Below are 24,527 nucleotides of genomic sequence, written 5' to 3' on the forward strand. Positions count from 1 at the left end.
CACATCTAAGGCAGCCGCCAACCCTCGACCTGCTGACACCGTAAGGGGTCTGGTTGCCACCATCATGACGCTCCTCCTGCCTCCAAGAAGAATAGATCACAGCTGCCTCTGTCTCAGAAGAGGAAAAACATTTCTATGGCCTCGAATTCCTCTCAGGTCCATCTGCAAGAGTCTTCAATATGTACTTACATATGGTGGCGTCAACCTTCCCAGAGGACACCAATTACAGTACAGATCACATACTTACTAGTCTTACAGTTCACATTTAAAAAATTAAACTGAAACCTGCCAGAGCCAATGCGACGTCATTGCAGCGCACTCTACCTACATTAGTCTTGTCTCGGGGGTGGGGGTGGGGATCTTATTATATGGAAGGAGTATCTGCAAAGAGATCGATAAAACCGGTTGGGTTGAGTATTTCCATAATGTTTATGCATGAAAAGGTTACCCTGCACGACACTGACACTGGCCCAGTTCCTCCAGACAGGCCCAGCCACATACCCAAAACACAAACCCCAAATCTGTCTGCCGCTAGAAAAAGGATCTTCTACAAGTCAAGCGGCCTCATACCTCCGATTCAGTTCACACACGCAAACGCAGCTCTCTCAAGCCCCGTCTTCTTCTTTTCCATTCTGTTCATAAGTGCTTTAAAAGCTTTTCGGAGATGAACTCCGTGATGCCACCTGCAGTCCAGATGACCTTAGGATTGTATGGTTTCAAAAGGAAAACAAACCAACCAACAAAGGCTGTGTCAGAAACCAGGTGCCCCGCCCGCTGAGCACAGGAGACATGCCTAGGACCCAGGGAGGAAACAAAGTCAATCACCAGGGCCTGGGTGGGGGGAGTGGGGTCATTAACAGAACGGGAAACCCAGAGAGAAAATGATGTCTGAGTCTGTAGAACGTTAAAGGGGTAATCTCAGTAGAGCGGCAAAACCACGTTCAGGAGCTAAAAAACCATTTCACTTACCGTCCCATCTGCGAGAGTACGTCTGCTGGACAATGACGGCCACTGTCCCCAGCGGGGTTCCTGCGCCCGCAGCAGACTTACATCTATTACAGAGCAGCAACCTTTTGCAGGTTTACAGGCATATCGTATTCCTCTAGCTTAACTGTAGCCCCAAGTACGTGGGGCTCTAGGTTAAGAGGCGCTCCAAACATCCTCTGGCTATTTGCAGTGTGGAGAGGGAATGGAGCAGACGGTCGCGGGGCGCAACGTACACACACAGCCGCGCACACTGGCGGGTGCAGCCTGGCACCTCCCTGCGCCGGGCAGACCTCAGCCACCCCGGGGCACTTACCGAAGACTCGCTGTCCCTAATGAGGAAGTCGCCCTCGACGCCCCTCTCGTTGAGGGCGCACTCGGCCTGGTGCCGCGTCACGTTCCCGTAGTACCACTCTCGGCCCGCGAAGCGCCCGCTGCACGCGGGGCCCGCGTAGCTTATCTGCGGCGCGTGCGAGGGGTGCAGGGCGGGCCCGTCGCTGAGGACCACTACGTAGTTTTTGGGGACCAGGCCGACCTGCCCCCGGGCGTTTTTGCACTTCCACCACTCAGGGTCGTTCTCGGGCTTCTCAATCACCTCCATGGTCTCCCCCTTCTCGAAGTTGAGCTCCTCCTCGGTGACCGAGCTGAAGGGGTACAGCGTCTGCACCACGTGCAGGACCCGGGCGCCCTGACCATTGCTCATGGAGGCGCCCTTCCGCAGGCTCAGGAAGCTGGGGGACTCGGCGGCCGCTTCGTCCATCTCCTCAAGGACGTAGTTGGAGGGAAACCAGCCAATCTGCCCATTGTAGCTGCCTCGCCACCAGCCGTCGCTGCACTTCTCCATGACGGTGACGCGCGACCCCTTCACCAGGGACAGCTCGTCCTCCCTTTCGGCCACGTAGGCGAACTTGACAAAGGCGGGGATGTTGAGGTCGTAGATGCGGTCGGCGCCGCCCCCGTTGGCGGGGTACTCCGCATCCGTGCTGGGTGTCGGGGATGCGTCCCGCGCGCTCGTCTTCCTCTTGGTCTTGCCGAGGCCTGTGGAGACACAGCAAGGGCTCAGTGGGCACGCAAGGGGCATCACTGGTGCTCGGACACGACACACAGTTGGGGGGGTATGACACAAAGCCACCGTCGGCACACCCTACAGCCACCGCCGGCAAAGGAAGGTGCAGTTGGGGTATGCCTTTGCAAAAGCTGGGAATTCCTACACCTTTCTCTCATTCACTTCTGAAAAGAGTACCCAGTACTAGCACTGCAAAAAGCTAACAAAACAGCAACAAAGCTCATTTCCTTCTGAAGGATGATACTTTTTAGAAAATTCCTGTGCCCCTCAGAGGGAAAAATTAGGTAGAAAGGCTCAGACAGGATGTCTTCAGCCTTCTTGTACCCAGCAGGAAACTGGACTGATGAACTCAGACCTGCTCCAAGCCTAGGAGTGGTCAGAGCTGCCGGCCCTGCTCCTGCCTCGCCACTCCGGGGACACTCCAGACCCTCCTCGGGCTGCCTGGCAGCAGACTGGCCCCACTGGGTACAAACCAGTACCCTCCATCCTTTCTTCTGCAATTCTGTCCTTTCAAAATAAAATTCATTTCCCATATGTTGTGATGAGCCAATTAGAAAAAATTAGTTGATCTGTTAAGTCTAAGGCAGAATTTTTCATATTATGATTCAAAACCCACCAGTGGATCAGAAAATCGATTTAATGGGTTGTGACCGTCTTGTATGTGTATGTTGAGTTGTTCTGGTTTTCTTTAAGGGCATAAGATAGAAAATCTCAAAGTGCATCAAGCATAGTCTGTTGCTTCAGTTACATAAGGGCATGAGTACTGAGTTACTTCTTCCTGTGCATGGGGAAAACAGTGTGGAAATCTCTAAGGTAAGAATGTTTCAGCCCAAGTAGAATGCAGACAATTCTGGAATCTTCCTGAGAAGTGGGCCTAGGGGAGGAAGGCACATCAGCGCTCAGAGCTGCCGTGTGCCATTAGACTTGTAGGGCGGGCCATGCTCCCTAGCTTTTCCCGGTAGATGGCTGGCCGCCCGCCAGCTCTGCACCAGCTCCTAACTTGGTCAATGTGGAGGTTGTGATGGTGTGGAGACTGTGGCCATTTGCAGATCCCCCTCCTTCCCCGCCCAAATGATACCAAAGCACTTTTGTGGGTAGCTTGTACCTCTCATTTTATTCTTTTAAATGCAGTAAAGACAGAATGATCCAAGAATCACCTTTGCTTCTACTCCCTTGTTGAGCGGGCAGGAGTTCAAAAGGAACAAAACGCTGCCCTGTGGCCATCCTCTACTGTGGAGTACTGCGCACGGCCGCCCAGAGCAGGCCCACCCCTGGTCTAAGACTCCGCCACCCGCTCAGCGCCACCAGCGGGGCCCGGCCACTCAAAGGCCCTCATACAACGCACACAAGGTGACAGCAGAACGATGTGAAGGGATCCTTCACAAGGTTTTCAGGCAGATGTACAGATTCTTTAAATGAATTTTAAGGAATTCCGGGTTGTTTTTTTTATACAACATTTTATTCAAGCATATAGGAAATACGAAAGTAAACCAGAATATTAAATCAAGATTTTAGACTTCTACTTACATGTTAACTCACTTTACATGAAAACATGAACCTCTAAACCTTCGAATGAATCCTTTCATGCGATTTCAAACCTACGTTCGTTTAGCTATGCATGAGAGAGCACTGTGGCGATTCACTAGCTTCAGAATCCAGAATCACGAAAGCACACTTCCATCCAGAAGGCTCCGGCACCTCATCAAGGAGTCGGCATGCTAAAGCAGCAATGACCAGGCAGAGGACAACATCTACTGGTAACAAGACATCAAGTAATATTTACAAGTAACTTTTTTTTTTAAAGATTTATTTTGAGACAGAGAGAGAGAGAGTGGGGCGGGGAGGGGCAGAGGGAGAGAATCTTCAAGCAGACTCCCTGCTGAGCACAGACCCCAGTATGGGGCTCGATCTCATGACCCTGAGACCATGACCTGAGCCAAAACCAAGAGTCAGATGCTTGGGGCGCCTGGGTGGCACAGAGGTTAAGCGTCTGCCTTCGGCTCAGGGCGCGATCCCGGCGTTATGGGATCGAGCCCCACATCAGGCTCCTCCTCTATGAGCCTGCTTCTTCCTCTCCCACTCCCCCTGCTTGTGTTCCCTCTCTCGCTGGCTGTCTCTATCTCTGTCCAATAAATAAATAAAATCTTTAAAAAAAAAAAAAAGAGTCAGATGCTTAACCGACTGAGCCACCCAGGCGCCCCTACAAATAACCTTCTAATAGACCTTTTCAAATTTGTGAGTAATGAAAGCTACTTGAGAAAATACCTACAGAAGAGCAGGATTTAGAATATTCATTGCTACAGAAAGGTGTCAAGATCAGCAGAAAAGACAGCATTAGACCCTAGACCTCATGATACGCTGTTGAAGACACTTTACAACCAACTTATGAATACCCCACTTTGCTGACTCTTCAAGCACAAAATAATAACTTTAGCCACTGAGTTTTTACCAGGCACCTTCCTAGACTTCAGGGAGACCAAGAAAAACAAGACAGGCACCATTCCTGCCTGTGTGGAGCTTAAATTTATCAAGACTGGAACATTCCGTATAGCAAGCACACAATGGAAAGTAAACCCATTCTACTCTAATGGGACCCAAACAGTCTTTGAGGCAACTCTGGACAGGGAGGGGGTCATGGAATGTGGCAGAGCGACTGCGAGCCCAGCCCAGAGGAGACTACCAAGCAGGCCACCTATCAGCTGTGTGCTCCTGGGCAAGTTACTCAATGGGGCCGCCATGACAGCATACCACAGACTGCGGCGCTGAAACAACAGAAGTTATAGTCTCCCAGTTCTGGGGGCTAGAAGTCAAAAGACCAGGGTGTCGGCTGATTTGGTTCCTTCTGAGGCCTCCCTTGTTAGCTGCCAGATGGCCACCGTCCTGCTGTGTCTTCACATGGGCTTCCCTTCGTTGCACGTCTGTGCCCTAACTTCCTCTTCTTACGGGACATCTCACACTGGACTAGAACCCACCCTAAAGACCGCATTTTAACTCAATGACATCTTTAAAGGACCTTTACCAAGTCTGGGTTGGTAAGACTTACTGGGGGCTAAGACTTCAACATATGAATTCTGGGGGACATAATTTAGCCGCTAACAGGTACCTAACTGCAGACTGTAATATAAGGCACAGGAAGGGTTCTATGAATAACAATTACTACTCTGAGGGCTTTGAATTTCTTTTTTCTCAAACAGGTATTTTACCAGGAGAGGGCCAAAGTCCTCTGAACAGTCTTGGCAACAATGTTACCAGTGCCAGATGGCCACGAAAACAGAAAGCTTGCCTGTAGAGCTTCTGGCACCCGAGCAACTTTATTCCATGGGCACAATCTCACATACAGCTGCTGAGGCAGTGAAATTCAAGAGACAGGTGTCTGGGAATAGGGAGGACCCTGACCTTACTGATATCTACACGATCTGCACACTCAGAACAGTCCAGGGACAAAGTGAGCATCCCCCCCATTTCTGCAGATGGGGAAACTGAGGCTGAGGGGCATCAGAGAGCTGGCCCAACACATACATCCAGTGAAGTGGCATAGACTCGTACACCAATAAAAGCCCATTTAATCCCTAAGACCCTGTACCAAGATTTCTATGGGAAATGCATGAGGACCGTGGGGTGTCAAAAGTCTATCCTCACTTTCCATACCAACCCTCCAAAGCTGTGATGAGTGCTTCCTCTGATCCTAGGGAAAGGAAATGGCCCATGTCTCCAGGCGGGAGCAGGGCTGATGTTCAGGGAGCGAAGATTTGGGATAAGAAACAGATCACGAGTAACCATGAGGCCATGTGGCCACTGCCATGTGGCAGCTATGAGATCTCAAAGGCTCAACGGGAAATCTCTGAGTGCAGAACAGGCAGTGTCGTTCACAGACGTCTCAGGGGATGGCTGTGCTGCTGTGCCCGCCCAGCCCCAAGCCCCGCACCACTGCGCAGTGTCCAGGCTCCAAGCAACATTTCTAATTTAAAGGCAAATCTGTTACCTTCTAGGGAAGGATGCAGGTGGGAAGTTCAGTTCCCCCGTCCCCCACTTTCTCTATGGCTATTTTTCCCACACCTCTTCTGCCTTGTTTCTTCTTCTTTCATTTAAGTCAAAACACCTACTTCTCACAGTTGTAGCAAAAGCACCTTGAACTCCAATGTGTGCTTTTATTTTCTAACAAAGACAATGTGATTTTTTTTTCCTCTTACAATTTTACTTATGTTCTCAGCAGAAGAGGCAAATCCTCACACTCTTTTGCAAAGTCTCAGGTAATCTTTACCTACTATAAGTAAACAGTAACTAACCAAACATGGCCGACCAGAAGCCCCCATTAACCAGTTTCTACTCACTGTGCCGTATTTTGGAAGAACACACTTTCTCATGGGGCCTGCTCACTTTGGCCCAAACGTGAATTCCCGGGAGAGCCGGGCTGTAGACAGGAAGGGCCCAAGAGCAGCACTCGGCCCCCCTGCCTGGCCACACCCCTTCCTGCCACCCACCCTCCATCCCCCAACACCCTCTTTCTTAGGTCTGGGAGCTAGATACATGCAGGATCCCAGGCAGTTCCAGACCCCACCACATGGGACCTGAAGCATGGGGGAGTACTGGTGTGTTTCAGCAAGATTTGGCATGACTTCAAAGGATGGGCTTTTCTTTCCGTTCTCCGTTAATCCTAAAATCCAACTGCACAGACTATTTGGGGCTTGAGCATTTTGGTTGGAGGCTTTGCTGCACTGTGCTCTGCATGAACTGTATTACCAATGAGAGTATCTAGAATTGGACCATCAGAAAACCTGCAATTGCTGGCATGCTGTATTAGGGGATGTTAAGTAACATTTTTTCACCAAGTAATGACTTTCTCTACAGCTTGTTCAATAATGTATGAACTGCAACACCTTTGCACAAAGAAAGAACAAAGAACAAATGGAAATCACTGTTAAAAAAAGAAAAAGACGTTGTCTCATGTGGCATGTGCTCAGGAGTGACCAGGATTTTAACTTCTACAGTAAAGATTAGGCTCTCAGGATAACTGGGGTCGGGTCCACACCCCCTCAATCCCCCAACTTGCCCCGTGCCCCCTGGCAGCTCCAACGCTCTCCTTGCTCCACCAGGGGTCCTGGGCAGGAGGGCACTGGACGATGTGCTCCACATATGGAGATGGGTAAAAGTCTTGGAGAGCCTGAACGCTGGCCCAGGACTCCAGGCCAGTTAGCAGTCAGGCTGGACAGAAGCGCATGGACCCATCAGCATAGGGCTGCCTGGGATGGACTGGTTTAGAGCCGAGGAAGGATGTGAACAAGCTCCTTGACAGAGCCACCTCTGTAGCTGTCACATTAAAGGCCAGCCACAATTTGTTCAAAGAGCTTTATCTGCATCTAATAACAGTAATAAAAATAGGATTTGAAGTGGCAAATAGGGGAGTTGGATCTAAATAAACTATACTTTTCAGCTTTTGTGACGATTTTCTTACACCAAGCTCTGGATCTCTAATCCTGAGTTACATTTTCATCAACAATAATGAGCACATTTTTAACTTTCTTGAATAAAATTACATACATTAAAGGTGGAGTTCTAATAAAAGCTTGAATATGTCATACATTATTAATGTTGGTGATTTTCAAGTCAAAATCTTTTAAATACTCCTTTGAAGATAAAGAGATGTTAAAACAGATGACTTCAAAATATGCTCTGTCACCTGCCAGCTGGGGTTCTGGGGACTTAAGACAAAATGTCAAACAAATTTGATAGTTCAGAAGTATATTCAAGTTGATTCATTTAGACGTTTGCACCAAATTTTAGGAGGTCTATTTCAAAGACATTTTATTTTTGTTACTTATCGTATCTGCAACATAAACCAGATTTAACTAGAAAGCTTCCTTGTACCTAAAATGCCATTTACAATAAGACTAGAGGTCATTAATTATGGGGATTTCCCCCATTAGGCTTAGGGCTCTATTATAAGAGTCAACTGAAAATTACGAAGGGCTTTTATTATTAAATGCTAAGGAGATCTGACAAGGTTTGATTAAGGTACAAAGTGTCCAAAGTTACTTTTCATATAAGGTTAGGATATATTTAATGTTTGGCTTCTAACAGCTTTTTGTTCTATTATATGCGTGTTTAATTTGTGTCTAGTTTTTTAGCTATGCCAGAATATTAGCTTTCACCATTCAGAGAACAGCCAGTACCGAAATTTACGATCAAAATATTTGATATATATGTAAAGGGAAAAACCCTCAAATTTACTAAACTTCTGATATTTTAAAGGGTAACCATTTAAAATCAATGCAGTGGTCCTCTGTTTTTGTTTTCAAATGTTCAGTAGCCTTTATCCCCTCTCTTATTCAACAAAACTCCTCTTCTTGTGTTCAGCAGGGCCATCCCCACCCCACCGGGCCATCCACGGGGGACCCATGACTCACACCTGCCGCAGTTATGAGGGACTACCAGCCATCACCACCTGGTGTTGCCCAAGTTTGTAGAAGTTTGTGAAGAATGAAGGGCTGAGCAGGGATGAGGCCCAGAATGAGAGAAAGAGCCCCTGGATCCAACCATACTTCCCAATGATGGGAGCTAACGGATTCCCTTTTGAAATTTTCCTCTTCTTTTTGTTCTTTTTTTTTTCCACCTTATCTTTTCTTTTTTTTTTAAGATTTTATTTATTTATTTGACAGAGAGAGAGACAGCCAGTGAGAGAGGGAACACAAGCAGGGGGAGTGGGAGAGGAAGAAGCAGGCTTCCAGCGGAGGAGCCTGATGTGGGGCTCGATCCCAGGACTCCAGGATCACGCCCTGAGCCGAAGGCAGATGCTTAATGACTGAGCCACCCAGGCGCCCCTCACCTTGTCTACTTTTGATTGGACTTTCTGTCACTTCAATGAAGACTGCTGAAAAATACAACTGCCCATCCCCCACTCTCACTCCTCCCAGCCCACCTCCTTCAATATGCCAAACTGTTGATTCCCACTTAGCAAAGTGCTATATTTGGGTGAGAAAGTCCAAAAGAATACAGTCGTGGTTTGGGAGCACCCAGGTTTGGGTGTGGGATGGTGGGGATGGGGGACCAGCGTCCCCTCTGTGTCATGGTTAACTGCGGGGCTGGCGTGCCTGCTGCCTAAGCCCAGAGAATCCTGGTTTGAAAATACTTACTGCAAGAGCCATCGTGGGAAATCTGTGACATGGGTGGCCATAGACATCAGGCTTAACCCACCCACACCATCGAACCTCAATCTGATGGGGGCTAGTGTATTTGACTTCGGATGGTCCCAGATGAATTCACCGTGGTCAGTATCTTAGGTACAGCTTGTCAGAGGAAACCCCACGGGCAGCTCAAGAGAGGGGGCAGGCTCTTCAGCACAACTTATTTCAGACAAGGCCAACTCTAAGTCAAAGTCGACTCAAGCATAAATGCCCTCACCCAGCTGTTTCAGTTAGCATCAGGTAACACAGAGGCTCAGACACGTCGCCAACCGCTGACCATGGATGAGCTCAGGAGAGGAGAGGCAGCGCAGGGGCAGAGGAGACAGGCGGCACGGGGCTGTGAACAAGATGTGAAGGAGGCCTTGGGGCCAAGTTACGGAGGACAAGCGGGACAGTGGGATGTGGGACGAGGCCGAAGGGCTGGGCCGTGCTGCGGCGAAGACGTGTACAGCGGAGGCTGGCGGAACGGTGTTGGGCAAAGCAAAAGGCCTATCAACTTAACTCTCTTCTGAGTGTCCCACTGGCAGAAAAAATTCCACCTGGCATCGTGACTCATCATTAGGAACCAGACAGGCTGAAGGAAGGGGAAATATGAAGCTTCTAACCACTTGTGAGACAAAGGACTAAATGCATCCTTGGCAGCTTTTGTGTCTCTTTGGGCAACAGCTTCATTTGCAAAAAATCCCAGCCTTATTGTCATTGCTGTTGGAAGCCACGGTCCATCCACACTCTCTGTCAGGTTTGACAACAGGGGAGAACACATCCTCCTGACAGCCAGGTTGGGCTAGAAACAAAGGAGGCTGGAGTACAAAGCTGGCCAGGAAACCTTCTTCCTCCAGGGGTTTGAATCTAGCTTTTAAAAATGAAAACCAAGGTTTCTCCCAAAGGCATAGTCGGTCCGCATCTCCACAGCCAGACCACAGACAACATGACCATGGGAAACACCACGGGCTCGTGGGCAGGACTCGGGGTCAGCGAGTAACTAACTTCCTGTGGGCCTTTCCGCCACAGTAAAGCGAGGGCTGATCCCAAACGCCCGCTCAGCACTAAGATCCACAAACACGAAAATAATGTCACGTCACCCCCACACCCCCCCCCCCATAGTACTCACCCACCTCCATTTCAGTGCCCGTCTCACCGTTTTGTATTATCTCCCTGAGAAAGATGGTGTTTAGTCCTGTTGTGGCCTCAGGGACTGACATTCAGTAAGTGTTTGCTCAAGTTAATAAGCTCCACTTCCTATCTCACCACCACAATTCCGTACGCACTGATCAGTCCTTCCCACTGATCTCTCCAATGATACACACCTATGTTGCCGGGAGTGTTAACACGTTACTGAGAAGCGGGCTGTCACCACAATTAGCAAACCTCCCAACCCCGGAGGGAGGAAGGACACGTGTACATGGAAGGGGGCTGCCACACCCGAGGCAAACCCCCACTGCCTGCGTAGGGGTTGCCCGCTGAGGGATGGACAAAGTGACTGTTGGCCATCCCTCTGCCCAGGCGGTCCCTCCTCCAATGGGCAGCCCCCCACGAGCCAGCTCAGAGAGGGGTGCCGGAGCGGAGGGCCTACCATCACACGGGGCTATGCGTCCGGGGCTCTGGACTGAAATTTCCATCTCTGGGCATAAGAAAGCCTGTTCATGTGTGAGCAGGCAGGCAAATAACATGGTCGAACATCTCAGCCTGAAAAAAAAAGATCATTTACAGTAGAGGATTTTCTACCCGATGTGAAAGTCGAATGGTAACACAGATGCCAATGAAAAGAATTTTTAAAATTTTTCATTATAATTTTTAATTAAAAATACATATTTAGTACCTCTCAACACATATTCCCGACCCATTAGCACAAGCATCTCTGAATATGCAAAGGGGTGTACAAGACGCGGCCACGACATGCTGCCACGTGACCGAGCGTGTCGATCCGCTGGCAGAAGCTCAGAGCACATGCAACTTCTTAGGACCGTACCTGCTAAGTGAAATGAAATGATAACTGCATGCAAACGAGCAAAGGGACGGCAGCACATTCGTGGGGGGGAAACCCAGGTGGCAAGCGGCTGGCAGCGACGACGGAGCCACACTTCAGACGGCATTGCAAGCCTGGCTCTCACACCGACCAGCTTGGAACCGCGGTGATCCTACCGCATCTCCCTCCCTCGGTTTCTCCATCTGTAGTACAAGGATATCGGTGGCCCCAGTGGGCTGTTAGGAGGGTCCAGTGACGGGGGACTCCATGAAATGCAATGTCTGAGACACGGCAGGAGACCAAGCGATAGCTGTCATCGTGTTTACTGCTGTTATTAAAACATCTAACGGTTTCCCTTCCTGGTTGAGGAAAAAGGCAGAACCAAGTGGAGAAGAGCACAGGTGGTGTTTTCCCAACTGAGGTGTGCACATATCTGTTTTCTTCCTAAAATGCTCCTGGGGGGCCAGGCCCTCAACCTCACTCCTGCTCTCCAGGTCAGGAGCAGCGATGTCATGAGGGCCACCATGATCAGTCACAGAATGTGCAATCAGTGCAAAATGGGCCTTGCCATAGGGTGAAAAAGGAGCCCCTTTTCCAAGTAGGGATGAGCAGAAAGGCTCACAAGCTCACATGCTGCTCTGAACAGGGCAGACACCAGTTACCAAGATGCCAAGCTGTACCCGCCTGTGCTCCAAGAAGGGGCCTTTGATGTCCATGGGCTCCGGCCTCCAGGCCCCTCATCTCTGGCTTCCATGGACAGCGCCCCGCCTGTGCCTCAAGAGGCCTGGCTTTGCTGTGAACGAGCCTTGCAACCTTGGGCAAGTCACTCCATTTGCCTGATTTTCATAGAAAAGCTTGGACCAGGTTATCTCAAGACTCATTCTGGTATTCGAGGGTTCTACAGATAGCCCAAACTCTCAAATGAATTCCACTTTTCAAACTTAACTATGTGTATTAGGATAAGAAGAAAAAAAAACCAAAACCATGGAACCACCGCAAGGGGTTCACATGGTCACCACAGCATTTTTCGTAGCACCTGAGGATAAATGTTATGTATGTAGCCAGGTTAAATTAGTAGTGTAAGAACCACTACCATTTCACTACTAATTCATGCTCTACTTATAAACACTCCAATTTTCCAAGTCAGACCATCCACTGCGTTGCTCCCTGAAAAACCAAAAATACAAAATCAAGCGAGATTCCCTGTAAACAGAAAGGCCCAGTCTTAAAAAACGGATGAAGGGCTGCCCTCCAGGTGGCTTCCGGGCTGTGAGAACCACTAGGGCAACTGGGGGTGTTTCCCGAGTCTGTGGGTTCGCAACGGGGAGGAGGGGGAAGCACGAAGACAAGGCATCAGCAGTGTGGAGGGCCGCCTGCAGCCCGCCAATTACACTCCAGCCTAGGGCAGGGACCAGGCAGGAACCCTGCAGGTGCCCACCTGCCCTCCAGTGCTGAGCACCGGGCAGGAGCTCAGCGGGGAGGGGGCACCACCAGGAGGTGCCCATGCGGGCCCCGTAGGGATTCAGGGGCTCAGCGTCAAGCACCACAGCACAGGCGAGTAAACAAATACCCTCTCTGCACCCCATGCCTGCCCCCAGGGGACAGACACCAAAATGTAATAGCGAGAAGGAACATTTGAGACATATGGAGAGGGTCTAAAAAAGAGAGCGTGCCATATGGGGAAACACAGTTAGAAACATGGTAAGAAGATTTTACTTTAATTCCTAGGCATTTTTAGTTCATGTTTCTCTGTTCTAAAACTTGAGGCTCCCACATGAATATCTCTTTAGTCAAGAAAGGGTGTTCTCTATGTTCTTTATAAAACTGAAGCAGAAAATGATAATTTTAACAAGCAGCATACAAGACATGGGTTTCTGGGAAATACATAACCTGTGTTCTCGTGCTTCCTCAGGACACAGGGTAGCAGCCGGCCCAGGGGACAGAGCAACGTGGCTCTCGCACACCCACACGTGACAACACGCCTGCTTCTCCTGGTTTTCTCCAGGTACAGACCCCTCCTCATTTCCCCTCGCCTCTCCTGGCTTTTCTCTCGTTAGCATTCTTTTTAACAATCTGTCTCGTCTCTAATTATCCTCCCACTAATCTGTTGTGAGTTGTTTTACATTTTTGGTTCTAAATACTTGGACGCTTATGATATACAAAAACAAATCCAAGTTTATTTTGGGTCGCTGGCACCACAATTGCCGTAGAAGCTTCCATATTATGTGGGCAATACATTTGGCAGGTCACTTCTATTGGGAATGAGCTCCCAAGACAGAATCCTAAAGAATTCCAAATTATGAGACGTGTAGGTGATTCATGGTCATAACGATGGTAAATTATACAACAGAGACCAGAAAGGTAAACCCGACATGCTAACTGTAACTCTGGGAACCCAGACTCCCTGCTTTATTACCGTGAGGGGATGATAACTGGCTGGAGGAGTCGAATGTTCAAAACCTAAAGGAGTTACTAGGTGATGGCAATGAAGGAGTGCACCTGTCCTGATGAGCACCGGGTGATGGATGGAAGTGCTGAATCACTACATCGTACACCAGAAACTAACAGAACTCTGTACGTTACCTACACTGGGATTTTAAAAAATCAAGAGGAGTTACCTTAACCTTTCCATGTGTTATGTACAAATTTTTCATGGGGAATGGTTTGGCTTTGCGCTTTCTTGAAATGAAGAACTGGTTCCTCACAGAGTGACACAGCCTAGGAATCATGTTTAAGTGACTTCCAGGAAGATTAATAGCAATTTTCTTACCCTTGAAGAACATTCCATCCAGGAAACAAACGACTTCTATGACAGATGCACCATAAAGAACCAGCTTCTCCTTTTGCGTGGTTGACAGAATACCCAGAACTCAGCCCGCCGGGCACCGACGAGCCAGGAAGTGGATGCCAACATTCACCTGGTCAATCTCCTTTCCAGCCTGTGCTGGGACCAGCACGTGTGCCTTGCAGAAAGAGCTGGATATCTTCTGCACTAATGGCAGTGTGACAGCCAGTATTAGGAACAGCGGGAAGTCACCTATGCAACGTCATTCTGATTATATACGTGTATAAATACTGAGCAAACAGACCCAGGGATGAGTTCGGGGTGAGGAGATCACAGGTAATTTGTATTTTCCCATATTTTCCAGGCTCTTAAAACTAAGTAGGCTGTGTTAAATGGTAGTTTTATAGAGCGCGGCATCTCAGAGACGGCAAGGCTGAGGAATGCCTGTTTGCGGAGACCTGGGCCGTCCAGAGGAACCGTGAGTGGTGAAGACGGCTGAAATGTATGTGCCCGGTAGTGGTGGTTACAGCCTGGCCACTGGCCAGACGGCTCCCGAAATAAAAACCAACGTACAGACAAGAAGACATGTTCCCGTGACATTCAGCCTCTAAATCATTTTAATGAATGGCTCTTGCTCACCCCAACATGAAGCAACTGGGCAGAATTACTAAGTGGCTCGCTTGGGGTCAGGGAGAAAACGATGCTCACCGAAAGAGCTGGCCCCTAGCATTTCAGGGGTGAGAGCAAAAGTGGAAGGAAACCACCAACGGCTGTGCAGGTGGGGGCCCGGGGAGGGGTGGATTTCCCCGGTACCGACTCCAGGCAGGCATTGTGTCCCCCCAACCCTGCCCGATCTGAACCCCCAATTCTAGCAGCTGACCAACAATAATGGAGGTTGAAGTTGGGCAGACGTGGTGTGAATTCCAACCCCGTCCCTTACTGTGTGTTCCTGGGCACATGCCTAACTTCCCGATGTCCGGGTTTTCACACAGGGAACCAGGATATCGGCACGTCCCTCTTCGAGTTAGAGTGAAGATGGAAACAGAAGTGCACGCAGGCACACAGCGCGCTCCCGGGCACGAGGAGACACTCAGAGAGAGACGGTTACTACCGTCTGCGCACTGGAGGCATGCACACGAAATCCGTTTTGGGGTCCTGGTCTGAATTTTTCTGTGGCATTCACTTTTGGTTTGTCTGCAGGATGTCGGGGGGGGGGGGGGGACACGTTTTTGCAGGGATTGTCAGGAGCACGGGGAATACGGGCTCAGGGAGCCTGCGGGCTCTTCTGCCAGGGCACGGCCATGGTGACAGCGCTCCCAAGGGGACCGGAGGCCTGGGACCAGTCCTTGGGACAACAGAAACACTGAAAGCCCATCTGAGGTCCCTGAAACATGGCCGCAGAAATGTGAGGTCCCCACTGCGGGCCGTAGATAAAAATATTTATATAGAGTCCAAAACTAAAATTCACATAAAAGTAGGAAGAACATCATCACACACATCTGAATTTTGTCTCCTGAAGTTGACATTCATGCCTGAAGCATCCTACTGAACGTTTCCATGGATGTCCTGCCATCACCTCAAACTTAAACAGGCCTTGTCCTCACAGCCCGATTTCTCTTCCTACTTCCCGAATTCTCTGCTGGACATTCATTCAGGCTCAGAACCCTGGAGTCATCTGTAGCTAATACTTCTTCCAGCTGCTCCATACCCAGTCAGCACAGAGTCCTGGGGTTTTCCTGTGAAATCCCCCTCCGCTGCTGAGCTTAGACTTACGACATCACCCCCGGGTGGCTCTGCGGCCTCATTCCCAGCCTCCTGCGGACAGACGGGCCCTCTCCAGTCCCTTCCTGAGGACCAGGACCAGACTGCCTCGTGCACACCCTGACGGTCGTCTCTGTCCACCACATGGAAACTCTTGGGGGCTCCCTTTCTAAATGGTCCCGGGCCTGGTGTTCAGGGCCCACTGTGTGGGGCACCCGGATCGCTCAGGACACCCCCATGCTCTCCCTCACCCCAGTCCAGCTAGCTCCAGGAATGTCCTCCAACACAATTTGGCTTCCAGCCTCCAAATCTTGGCTTACGTTCTCCTTCCTCATCTGAAGCCCATCTGCTCTCTCAAGGGCCTGCTCAGCCTGGGTATTCTTCGCTGAATGACTTCATTCAATTCTCAGTAGTTGCAGGAGACAAGCAGTCACTTTTCCCATTTTACAGATGATGCAGTTGAGGTCCACAGAGTTCAACAGCTGGGCAAAGACTGGATCTGAACATGGTGGTGAGTCTCTCTCCTAACCATTATGCACACGGCTCCGTGAAGGGTAGGACAGAGGCCCACGCTGCAGTTTCCAATGAGGCCGAGATGGTGCCAGAGCTCAACTGAGGATTGCTTACTGGGAAATGCCAGTGTCATTTTCGCAGTTATCACAAGCTTCAAAAGATCGGACTGAACCTTCTCCTTATTTCATATCACATCCGGCCAGGCTCCCACTTCTGATCCAGACATACCCTATTACACCATGCGGTTCCCACATAATGTTTGCATCTCGGTTTCAAAGGTTTTGGTTACTGTTTCCAAAGGTCACTCAGCAGGGAATGAAGCAGCTCAGAAGGGACTTCCCAGGGACAGAGTGAGGAAGGGACAGCGCAAATGCAGACTCTGTTCCCACACCATAGGCTGGGGCAGTCGTCACTCACTGCTCATTTTTAACTGACCACCTGCCCTGGCTCAAGCCCGCTGAGCACATTTATAAGCACAGCAAAAATCTGCAATCCTGTGGTCTCTAAACAAAAATTCCCTCATAGTCCACACAATCACGGAGGCAGTGAGCCCAGGAGATCACTTCCGACCATCACTCTCCCTATCTCCATGTCAACAAAAAAGTACACACTGAACTGACTCAGAACAGTCCAGGCTGATCCAGCAAGCGGCGGGGATTCCCCCACTTGCAAGCTAGGGACAAGGCGAGAACTCTGGATAATTATAGAGAAGTTCTGAATTAAGCACTGTGGGAAACCATTCTGATGAAGCATCAGCCGGACACCCGGTGTTATTCTTATGTTTTAGGTCCAATGGCAGCAGGTGCTCAGTAATACTCTGATCTCTGAAAGGCTGATGCCAAATTTAGGGTAAGTAGATGCCTGGACAAAGCAGAGGGTGGGGGGGTGCCCAAGGTACATCTCCTCTGTTACAAGCCTACTTTAGAGCCTTGGGGTGGTCCCTAAACCACTCATGACTATCCATTCGTTTTAATGTGAAGTTAGAACAATGGCGCAAAAATATTATTTTCCCTGAGCCATCTGAGAGCCACTCCCCTGTCTACATGACGTTCCAACAAACCTAAATGCTCAGTGTGTGTTTCTAGAAATAAGGACAGTCTCCTTCACAACGGCAATGCAACCATCAAGTCAGGAAGTTAACATCAGTACATTATTATTGCCCAATTCTCTGAGTCCGTTCAAGTTTTGCTAGTAAGTTTTTGTCTCTAAAATAAAGGACTGGGGCGCCTGGGTGGCTCAGTCGTTAAGCGTCTGCCTTCGGCTCAGGGTGTGATCCCAGGGTCCTGGGAGTGAGCCCCGCGTCGGGCTCTCTGCTCTGCTGGAAGCCTGCTTCTTTCTCTCCCACTCCTCCTGCTGGTGTTCCTTCTATCGCTGGCTGTCTCTCTCGTTGTCAAATAAATGAATAAAAATAAAATCTTAAAAAATAAATAAATAAAATAAAATAAAATAAAGGACTGGGTATCAATAAAATCTCCTCTAATAGTCTAACTGCCTGTCTCTACAATGGAATTCTATCAAATGCCTACCCAATAAATCTGGGTATTCAACTTGGATTTGGATACAAGTTTGAGATCCATCTCCATCCCACAGCGGTACTAGTAATAGTGTGTTCCTGGGGAAGTCACTTAGCCACCCAAAGTCAATCCCAGCATGGCTCTGCCTCTAAGAGCTCTGTGAATTTCACCCATAGGAACCACCCCCTCCCTGTCTGAAAGCATTTGCTCAAAAGGGTACAAGGGCTATTTTACAGTTAGTTAGCATCAGGGAGTCTCCCTGTACTCCCAGGTGTGGCTTGGAATCAGAGGTGGGAGTCCTGGTGCTAATCACTGGCAGGCTGCTAACTGGCCTTAGGTATGGTCACACTGGGACAAATGCTAAAGGAACAACTGCAGGGGGTGGGTCACTTCTGGCTCCAGACACCCAGGGAGGTAGTCAGTGACAGACACGTGTGCCTTGAAACAAACCCTCCGAGGAGGTTGCTAATAGCTTCTAAATGGAACCGTATCGTTTTGGGTAACCCAAGTCAGCGTGTGGACTTAAGTGAACCACTGAGAACAGAGTTAACCTTGGGGCTTTGCTGGGTCCCAGCTGCCGTCACGAAGTTACAACAAAAACTGTTCTTCAGTAGTCTGAGGGAAAATCTTTGAAAAATACCTCCCTGGAAGCAGCTTCCCCATCTCAAAAGATGTAGCACGGTGCTTTAAAACACCTGACCCACGTGATTTAATGAGTGAGGCTGCAAGGTCAAGGCCAGACTGTAGACCAGGAACGCTCCTCACCATGGAGCAAAGAGCTGTACGGTTTGAGCCCTTCAAAATATCAACTGGGCTCTGCCAGCAGAAAGGGTTCTTAACAATTGCCCCTTGTTATCTGCGGAAAAGTTCTCTTTGACAATTCATGATCATAAGTTGAATATGAGAGGAGATCCAGTTTATAAATGTTTTGCTCATGTGCAAATAAGAGCCCATATTGTTTTATTCGATTATAAATTATTAAAGGAAAAGAAAGAATGTTAATCCTTTCCTAACAGAGATCTTTTTGTCAAAGGTACTGCTTTCTAGAAGTTACTCTAACAAAGTATTGCATGTGATTAAATTGAATTTTCCACTGATCTCAACAGAGCAATTGAATATGAGAAAGCAGGACGGAGCTCCACAGAGTTCCAGTTCTCTGCAACAGAGACATAAACACATTTATAACACTTTGCTGGGGAGTCTGGTGTGATTTTATCCCAAACCGGGCACCCGCCAGGGAAACCTTACTCTGGACTGAGGAATCAGGTGGATTTCCATAGCGTAAAAATCACAAAGGTGGATGACTACCACGTGTAGCTGCTGGAAGGTCGACACAATGCCGTGTAGTTACCAACATAATTTTCACTCCTTCTCACATGCACTAGAGAGAATTTCTGCCGGCTGCATCAACTAAAATCACGCTGTAATCGTGACAGCATGCTGGTGACAATACTTGAAGCAGGGAGCCATAAACACTTGGCTCCAACCTTTCTAGCCATAGGGACGAGTGGGAGGCAGGACGGGCCGCAGAAGGTTTTCTCACCTTCCTTGTTGCCAATGATGCCATGTCAGGTGCGGCTGTGGGGGATTAAGAAGTCACTCCACTGTGGGGATTTCTTGTCGGGGGGCCTCCCTTCCTCTCGGTACTGTGCAAGAGGGCAATGGAAAACTCACCCTGGAATACCAAGGTCTCTCTTGGTGCAACAAAAGCAAGGCTTCCGGGCAGCACAGTGAATACAAAATAAAAAGATACACGAAAAGGGGGGGGGGCATTCTCCACAGATAGAGATGTTGAAAATATAATTTTATCTGTGTTTTTACAACACGTCATGCTTAGCACAAATGTGTCCAAGCAGCTGTGCACCTGAACTATGAGGCCTGGTGGGGAGCTGTCATCTTCCAGGAGAGGGGCACACGCTACTCAGGCAGCAACCAAGAGCCAAGGGGAACAAGTTAAAGGAAAGCAAACTCTGATTCTATTTAAGGGAGAGCTTTCGAGCAATCTGTGTTCTCCAAAAATGGAACTGGCTGACTGTCGAGGTAGAAGTGCTCTGGCAGAGCTGGGTGGCCATCTGTCGGGGGCGGGGTGGTGGCCCAGCACCCAGCACCAGGAGGGGGTGGTGGGGTGAGGCTCCTCTATGCTGAGAGGCCACAGTACCCCCAGCACCCAGTACCCAGCACCAGGAAGGGCCGGTGGAGTGAGGCTCCCCTATGCCGGGAGGCCCACAGTACCCCCCAGCACCCAGTACCCAGCACCAGGAAGGGCTGGTGGAGTGAGGCTCCTCTATGCTGAGAGCCCACAGTACCCCCAGCACCCAGTACCCAGCACCAGGAAGGGCTCGTGGAGTGAGGCTCCTCTATGCCGGGAGGCCCACCGTTCTCCAGCACAACTAACAGATCACAGCTCCAGAAAAAGTAGACACAGAGTGAGACATCTGGTTAATGGTTTCAATTTGAGGCTTTGTCTTTTCTCCTTTTACAAAGTGAAGAAAAAAAAAAAATGACAAGGTATTCCAGGAAATTTCTAGATAGTTCAGAGTGCTCGCTTTGTCTTATTTCCTTTCTGATCATCTCACTCAATTTCTCAGTATCTCATTCTTAATTAACTACGATATCAAGAATACATTTTAAAAAATGGATAAGAAAGAAAACAAAACAAGTCAAGGATGTTTAGCAGCTCCGAAAGAAGGTACTTTGGTGGGCGAGAGGCTGAAATTGGAAAAAATAAATCATATTAAGCTCAGGTATTTATCTGTTCATGCTAACTGCATTTCTGCCATAGTTAATTAAGAGTTATAGGTAAAGGACAACCATGTTTCTTTCAAGTGATTTGGGGGAAAAAAATTACAGGGGTATGAAGTTAGTGGAAAAAGCATCAGACTGCTCATGCAAAATGAAATTTCTACATCAGCCTCAGAATCTGCGATAGCTGGTGTGATTCATACTCAGGCCTGTGTCTCATTTCTCTTTCCACATCACACAAATAACGTAAGCCCTACCACAAAACACTACCCAATAAATGAAGTCTTTAAGTGGATCTGAAGAGAGACTTAGGAGACTCTTCAAGATTGCACGAAATTTAAGACGAATATCTCACAACACCCACTACATTCGGTGTATAATTTTCTTTCCAGTTTTCCCACCTGCTCCCCTCCCACCCCACATGAAACACATCCTCCTGTTAAAAATAAAAAGGGAAAAGTCAAGTAAATGTAACACAGGTGGTTATATTGACTTTGTTCATAGCAAACTCTTAAGCGATAACCAGCAGCCTCAGGAATGACCCGCATTAGACTCTCATAAGGAGGCAGCACTAACTTTTGTAAACGGCAGCTCGGCTCATCAGTCTTCGGGGAGGCCCTCACAGTTACCTCCCCACACCATCTGAAGCACTCACTACTGTAAGTACGTCGGATAAGCACACTGAGGCAAGAGGGGACACCATTCACTTTAGGTGATTCGAAGGGGCCTGTCTCACGTCAGGATACAGGGCGCGTGGGAAGAAAACCGGGTGACGAACCAACTGGGTTGGGCTCCCAACAGTCCCCACGTGAGTGACCACTGCCGGCCTCTCGCATCACACTGGTGCGTGCCCACGGCCACCTGAGCCAACACTGGCCGGGACTGTGGTATGGACGTCATCCATCTAGGAGAATGGGAAAAAATCCACCCGGTTCGAAGTACTCTTCGCTCCTTCCCACTCTATGCATGAAGGCCGCGTGGACAGGGTTGTGTGAGACACAGAAGACCTGATGGGGTGACATGGGCGGAGTGGCTGACATTTTTGGAGGTGGTAATGCCACATCAAGAACCTCCAGAAAATGAGGCCAGGAGACAGAGTCATGTGCAGGGGCCCCCAACACGCAGGAGTGTCAACTTACATAAGACTCCAGACTAAAATCTCCAGGAAATGATACACACGGAATTTCTCCACTGTGATCGCTTCATTTTCAGAGAGTTAAAAAAAAGACAACTAGGAAGATGTCAACTTTAAAACAGACCTTTTTAAACACACACACACACACACACACACACACACACACGAACTAAAAAGATGAACAACCCCCCTCCCGAAACACAAGGCTGCCTGCCTCTCTAACAGGAAGTAGTTCAGCTCTAATCCGGGTCCTACCACACGGGCACACTCACCTAGCGTGTCCTTCAGGTTCTTCACGAGGGAGCCCTTCTTCAGGCTGTTCTTCCTCTCCACGTAGTTGGACGGCACGTAGCCCGTCCTGTTGGCCGCGTTCCTCACCCGCCACCATGTCTTGGAGTCATCCAGCAGCCACAGGCGCTCGTTTTTCTTGATGTCCAGCTCCTGGTCCTGTTGGGCAGTGTAGTCCCACTTTGCTATCACAATAACCTCCTCTGTCATCTTTCATGGAGTCCTTCTGCCAGCAAAACATTTGGAGATGCTCATTAGAGAACCAACCAAACACTTCAGCCTGCCCATCAACTTGCAAAATTATGCACTGACAGCTTTTATTACAACTTGGCAACCGGTTTCCTCCTGGGTCTTGAAATAACCTTCAGATGACCTTCTTTCAACAAGCTTTAGTATTTGGTTTAGAAACGGCAACCTCATAAAACAAATCCTCATTTTGTACACTGGGAAATCTGCCTGCTGTGCCAAAACCGAGCACAAACTTTCCAAAAATTCTAAGTAACAATGTCATAATTAAATGTGTTCCCTTGATTAAGTAACAGCAGCGCCTTGTAGCTGCTATGTTTATATCCACTGTCTCAAGATACGCTGAGTTTTATAAATGCATTTAATGTACACACACACCCAAACTGCTCTTGTAAGTTAAAACTAAAATAAATGGGATATCCGGGATGGGCTCCTGAAACAGAAAAAGGAAATTAGTGGAAACAATGGTGAAATCTGAATAAGGTCTAGTTAATAGTAACACAGATCAATGTTCATCCCTTAGTTTTGACAAATGCACCATCGTTGTGGGAGAGGTTAACACTAGATGGTAAACTGAGGAAAAGGTATATGGGAATGCTCTGTACTATCTTTGCAAATTTTTTATACACATAAAATTACTCTTGAGGGGCCCCTGCGTGGCTCAGTCGGTTAAGGGTCTGCCTTTGGCTCAGGTCATGATCTAGGGTCTTAGGATAGAGTCCTGCATCAGGCTCCCTGCTCAGTGGGGCGTCTGCTTCTCCCTCTGCCTTTGCCCCTCCCCCACTCATTCTCTTTCTCTCAAATAAAATCTTGAACAAAATAAGATAAAATAATAAAATAAAATTACTCTTGAAACCTGCACATGGGTGTTTATAGCAGCTTCACTCATAACTGGCAAAATTTGGAAGTGATCAAGATGTCCTTCAGGAGGTGAATGGAGAAATGTGGTACATCCAGGTAACGGAATATTACTCCGTGATAAAAAGAAATGAGCTACCAAGCCACGAAAAGGCATTGCTAAGTAAAGAAGCCACTCTGTAAAGGCCACCTACTGTCTCATTCTCACAAGACCCTCTCCTTGACCAAACTTTAGTCAGGCTCCTCTGAATCCTCTTCCCAGACGAGGCCTCAACACCTGTACTTCCACGTTTGTCTCTGCGTATCCCAATTTTACCATGAATCCTGCTAAGCTGGTTTAGCCAGAATCCTCCACTCTTACTCAGGTGATGCCTGATCTCCTGGCCGGCCTTCAAGAAGAATCCTGTGAGGTCAGTTTAGTCAGAATCCCTCCTCTACCCCTAATGTTTCCTCTCAGTAACCATCAATTCATCTATGGCCTACCTTATTCTCTGCCTATGAACTCCCATTTTTACTTCTTATATTTAGAATTGAGTCCAAATGCAACTTGCTTGTAGTAATGCCTCTCAGTGAAGTCTACCTTACCCTTCTTTAACAAATGTCACGAATAATTTTCCCTTTAACAATGCCAACTACACGACGTTCTGGAAAAAGCAAAGCAATGGAGACAGTAAAAAGATCAGTGGTTGCCAGGGGCAAGGGACGAGGGTGGGATGAACAGGTAGAGCATGAGATTTTTAAAGTAGTGAAACTGCTCTGTATGATATTTTAATAGTGGATACACATCATAATACATTTGCCGAGGCCCATAAAATACGCAAAACCAAGAGTGAACCATATATAAAATCATCCCAAAATACAAAGTTTATTAAAACAAGAAATAAATATGGTATATTATACTTCTAGTTAAGTCAGTTCTGGAAGTAATATATAGCAAAGGCATAGCTGAAGGACTAAAATGAATACAGTTATCAACTATGTCAGCAGTTCCATACCTTTTAGGTACAAAATGGCCCAGTATTTTTTCCAGCAGAAAAATTTGATATTCAATCCTTCAAATGACCAAGTTTCCTTAAAATTTGGAAGGAAGGGATAATGGAAAGACTCTTGATGAAAACCCTCTTCCCTCTGACACAATTTCTCATTACTTTCTAGGGATGACTTCAGGATTATAGAGGGAACCAATGCGTGTTGAGTCCATGGACGCACAAATACCGTTTTTAAATAACGTGACACTTTCTACTAGATGCTAAAGAGACTTATAAATAATACATGTTCTCCTGTTTCTTGAATTAACTTCCAAATTTAGAGATAACAAACCTTTCGGCAAGGAGGAAATATTTAATAAATCTTATGCATAATGTAACCAACACCCAAGAGGACAGAGTTGACACAACCGTCATTTCCAAACTGGAGACCATTTTGTTACATACTTTTGGGAAATCTCGAGTCCATACTATGTATCTCTCTCTCTCCTGACCTTTCTGT

General features: G+C 48.1%; 1 protein-coding gene across 5 annotated transcripts in view; it reads right to left on the reverse strand.

Moving 5' to 3' along the window:
• The window catches only part of NCK2 (NCK adaptor protein 2), a 147,565-nt gene that overhangs the window by 20,042 nt on the left and 102,996 nt on the right, over positions 1-24,527 (reverse strand). For 4 of the 5 annotated variants that reach the window (XM_048222633.2, XM_048222631.2, XM_048222632.2 and 1 more), the window contains 2 exons: positions 21,920-22,161; positions 1,301-2,022 (listed from right to left, as the gene is read on the reverse strand). In XM_048222633.2, coding sequence (XP_048078590.1) covers positions 1,301-2,022; positions 21,920-22,145 — 948 coding nt within the window. In that variant the 5' untranslated portion in view covers positions 22,146-22,161. The remainder of the gene's footprint in view (positions 1-1,300; positions 2,023-21,919; positions 22,162-24,527) is intronic. The other variant, XM_048222634.2, reaches the window with a different exon arrangement.

Source organism: Ursus arctos, unplaced genomic scaffold (assembly GCF_023065955.2).
Source record: "Ursus arctos isolate Adak ecotype North America unplaced genomic scaffold, UrsArc2.0 scaffold_8, whole genome shotgun sequence".
NCBI classification, from domain to species: domain Eukaryota; kingdom Metazoa; phylum Chordata; class Mammalia; order Carnivora; family Ursidae; genus Ursus; species Ursus arctos.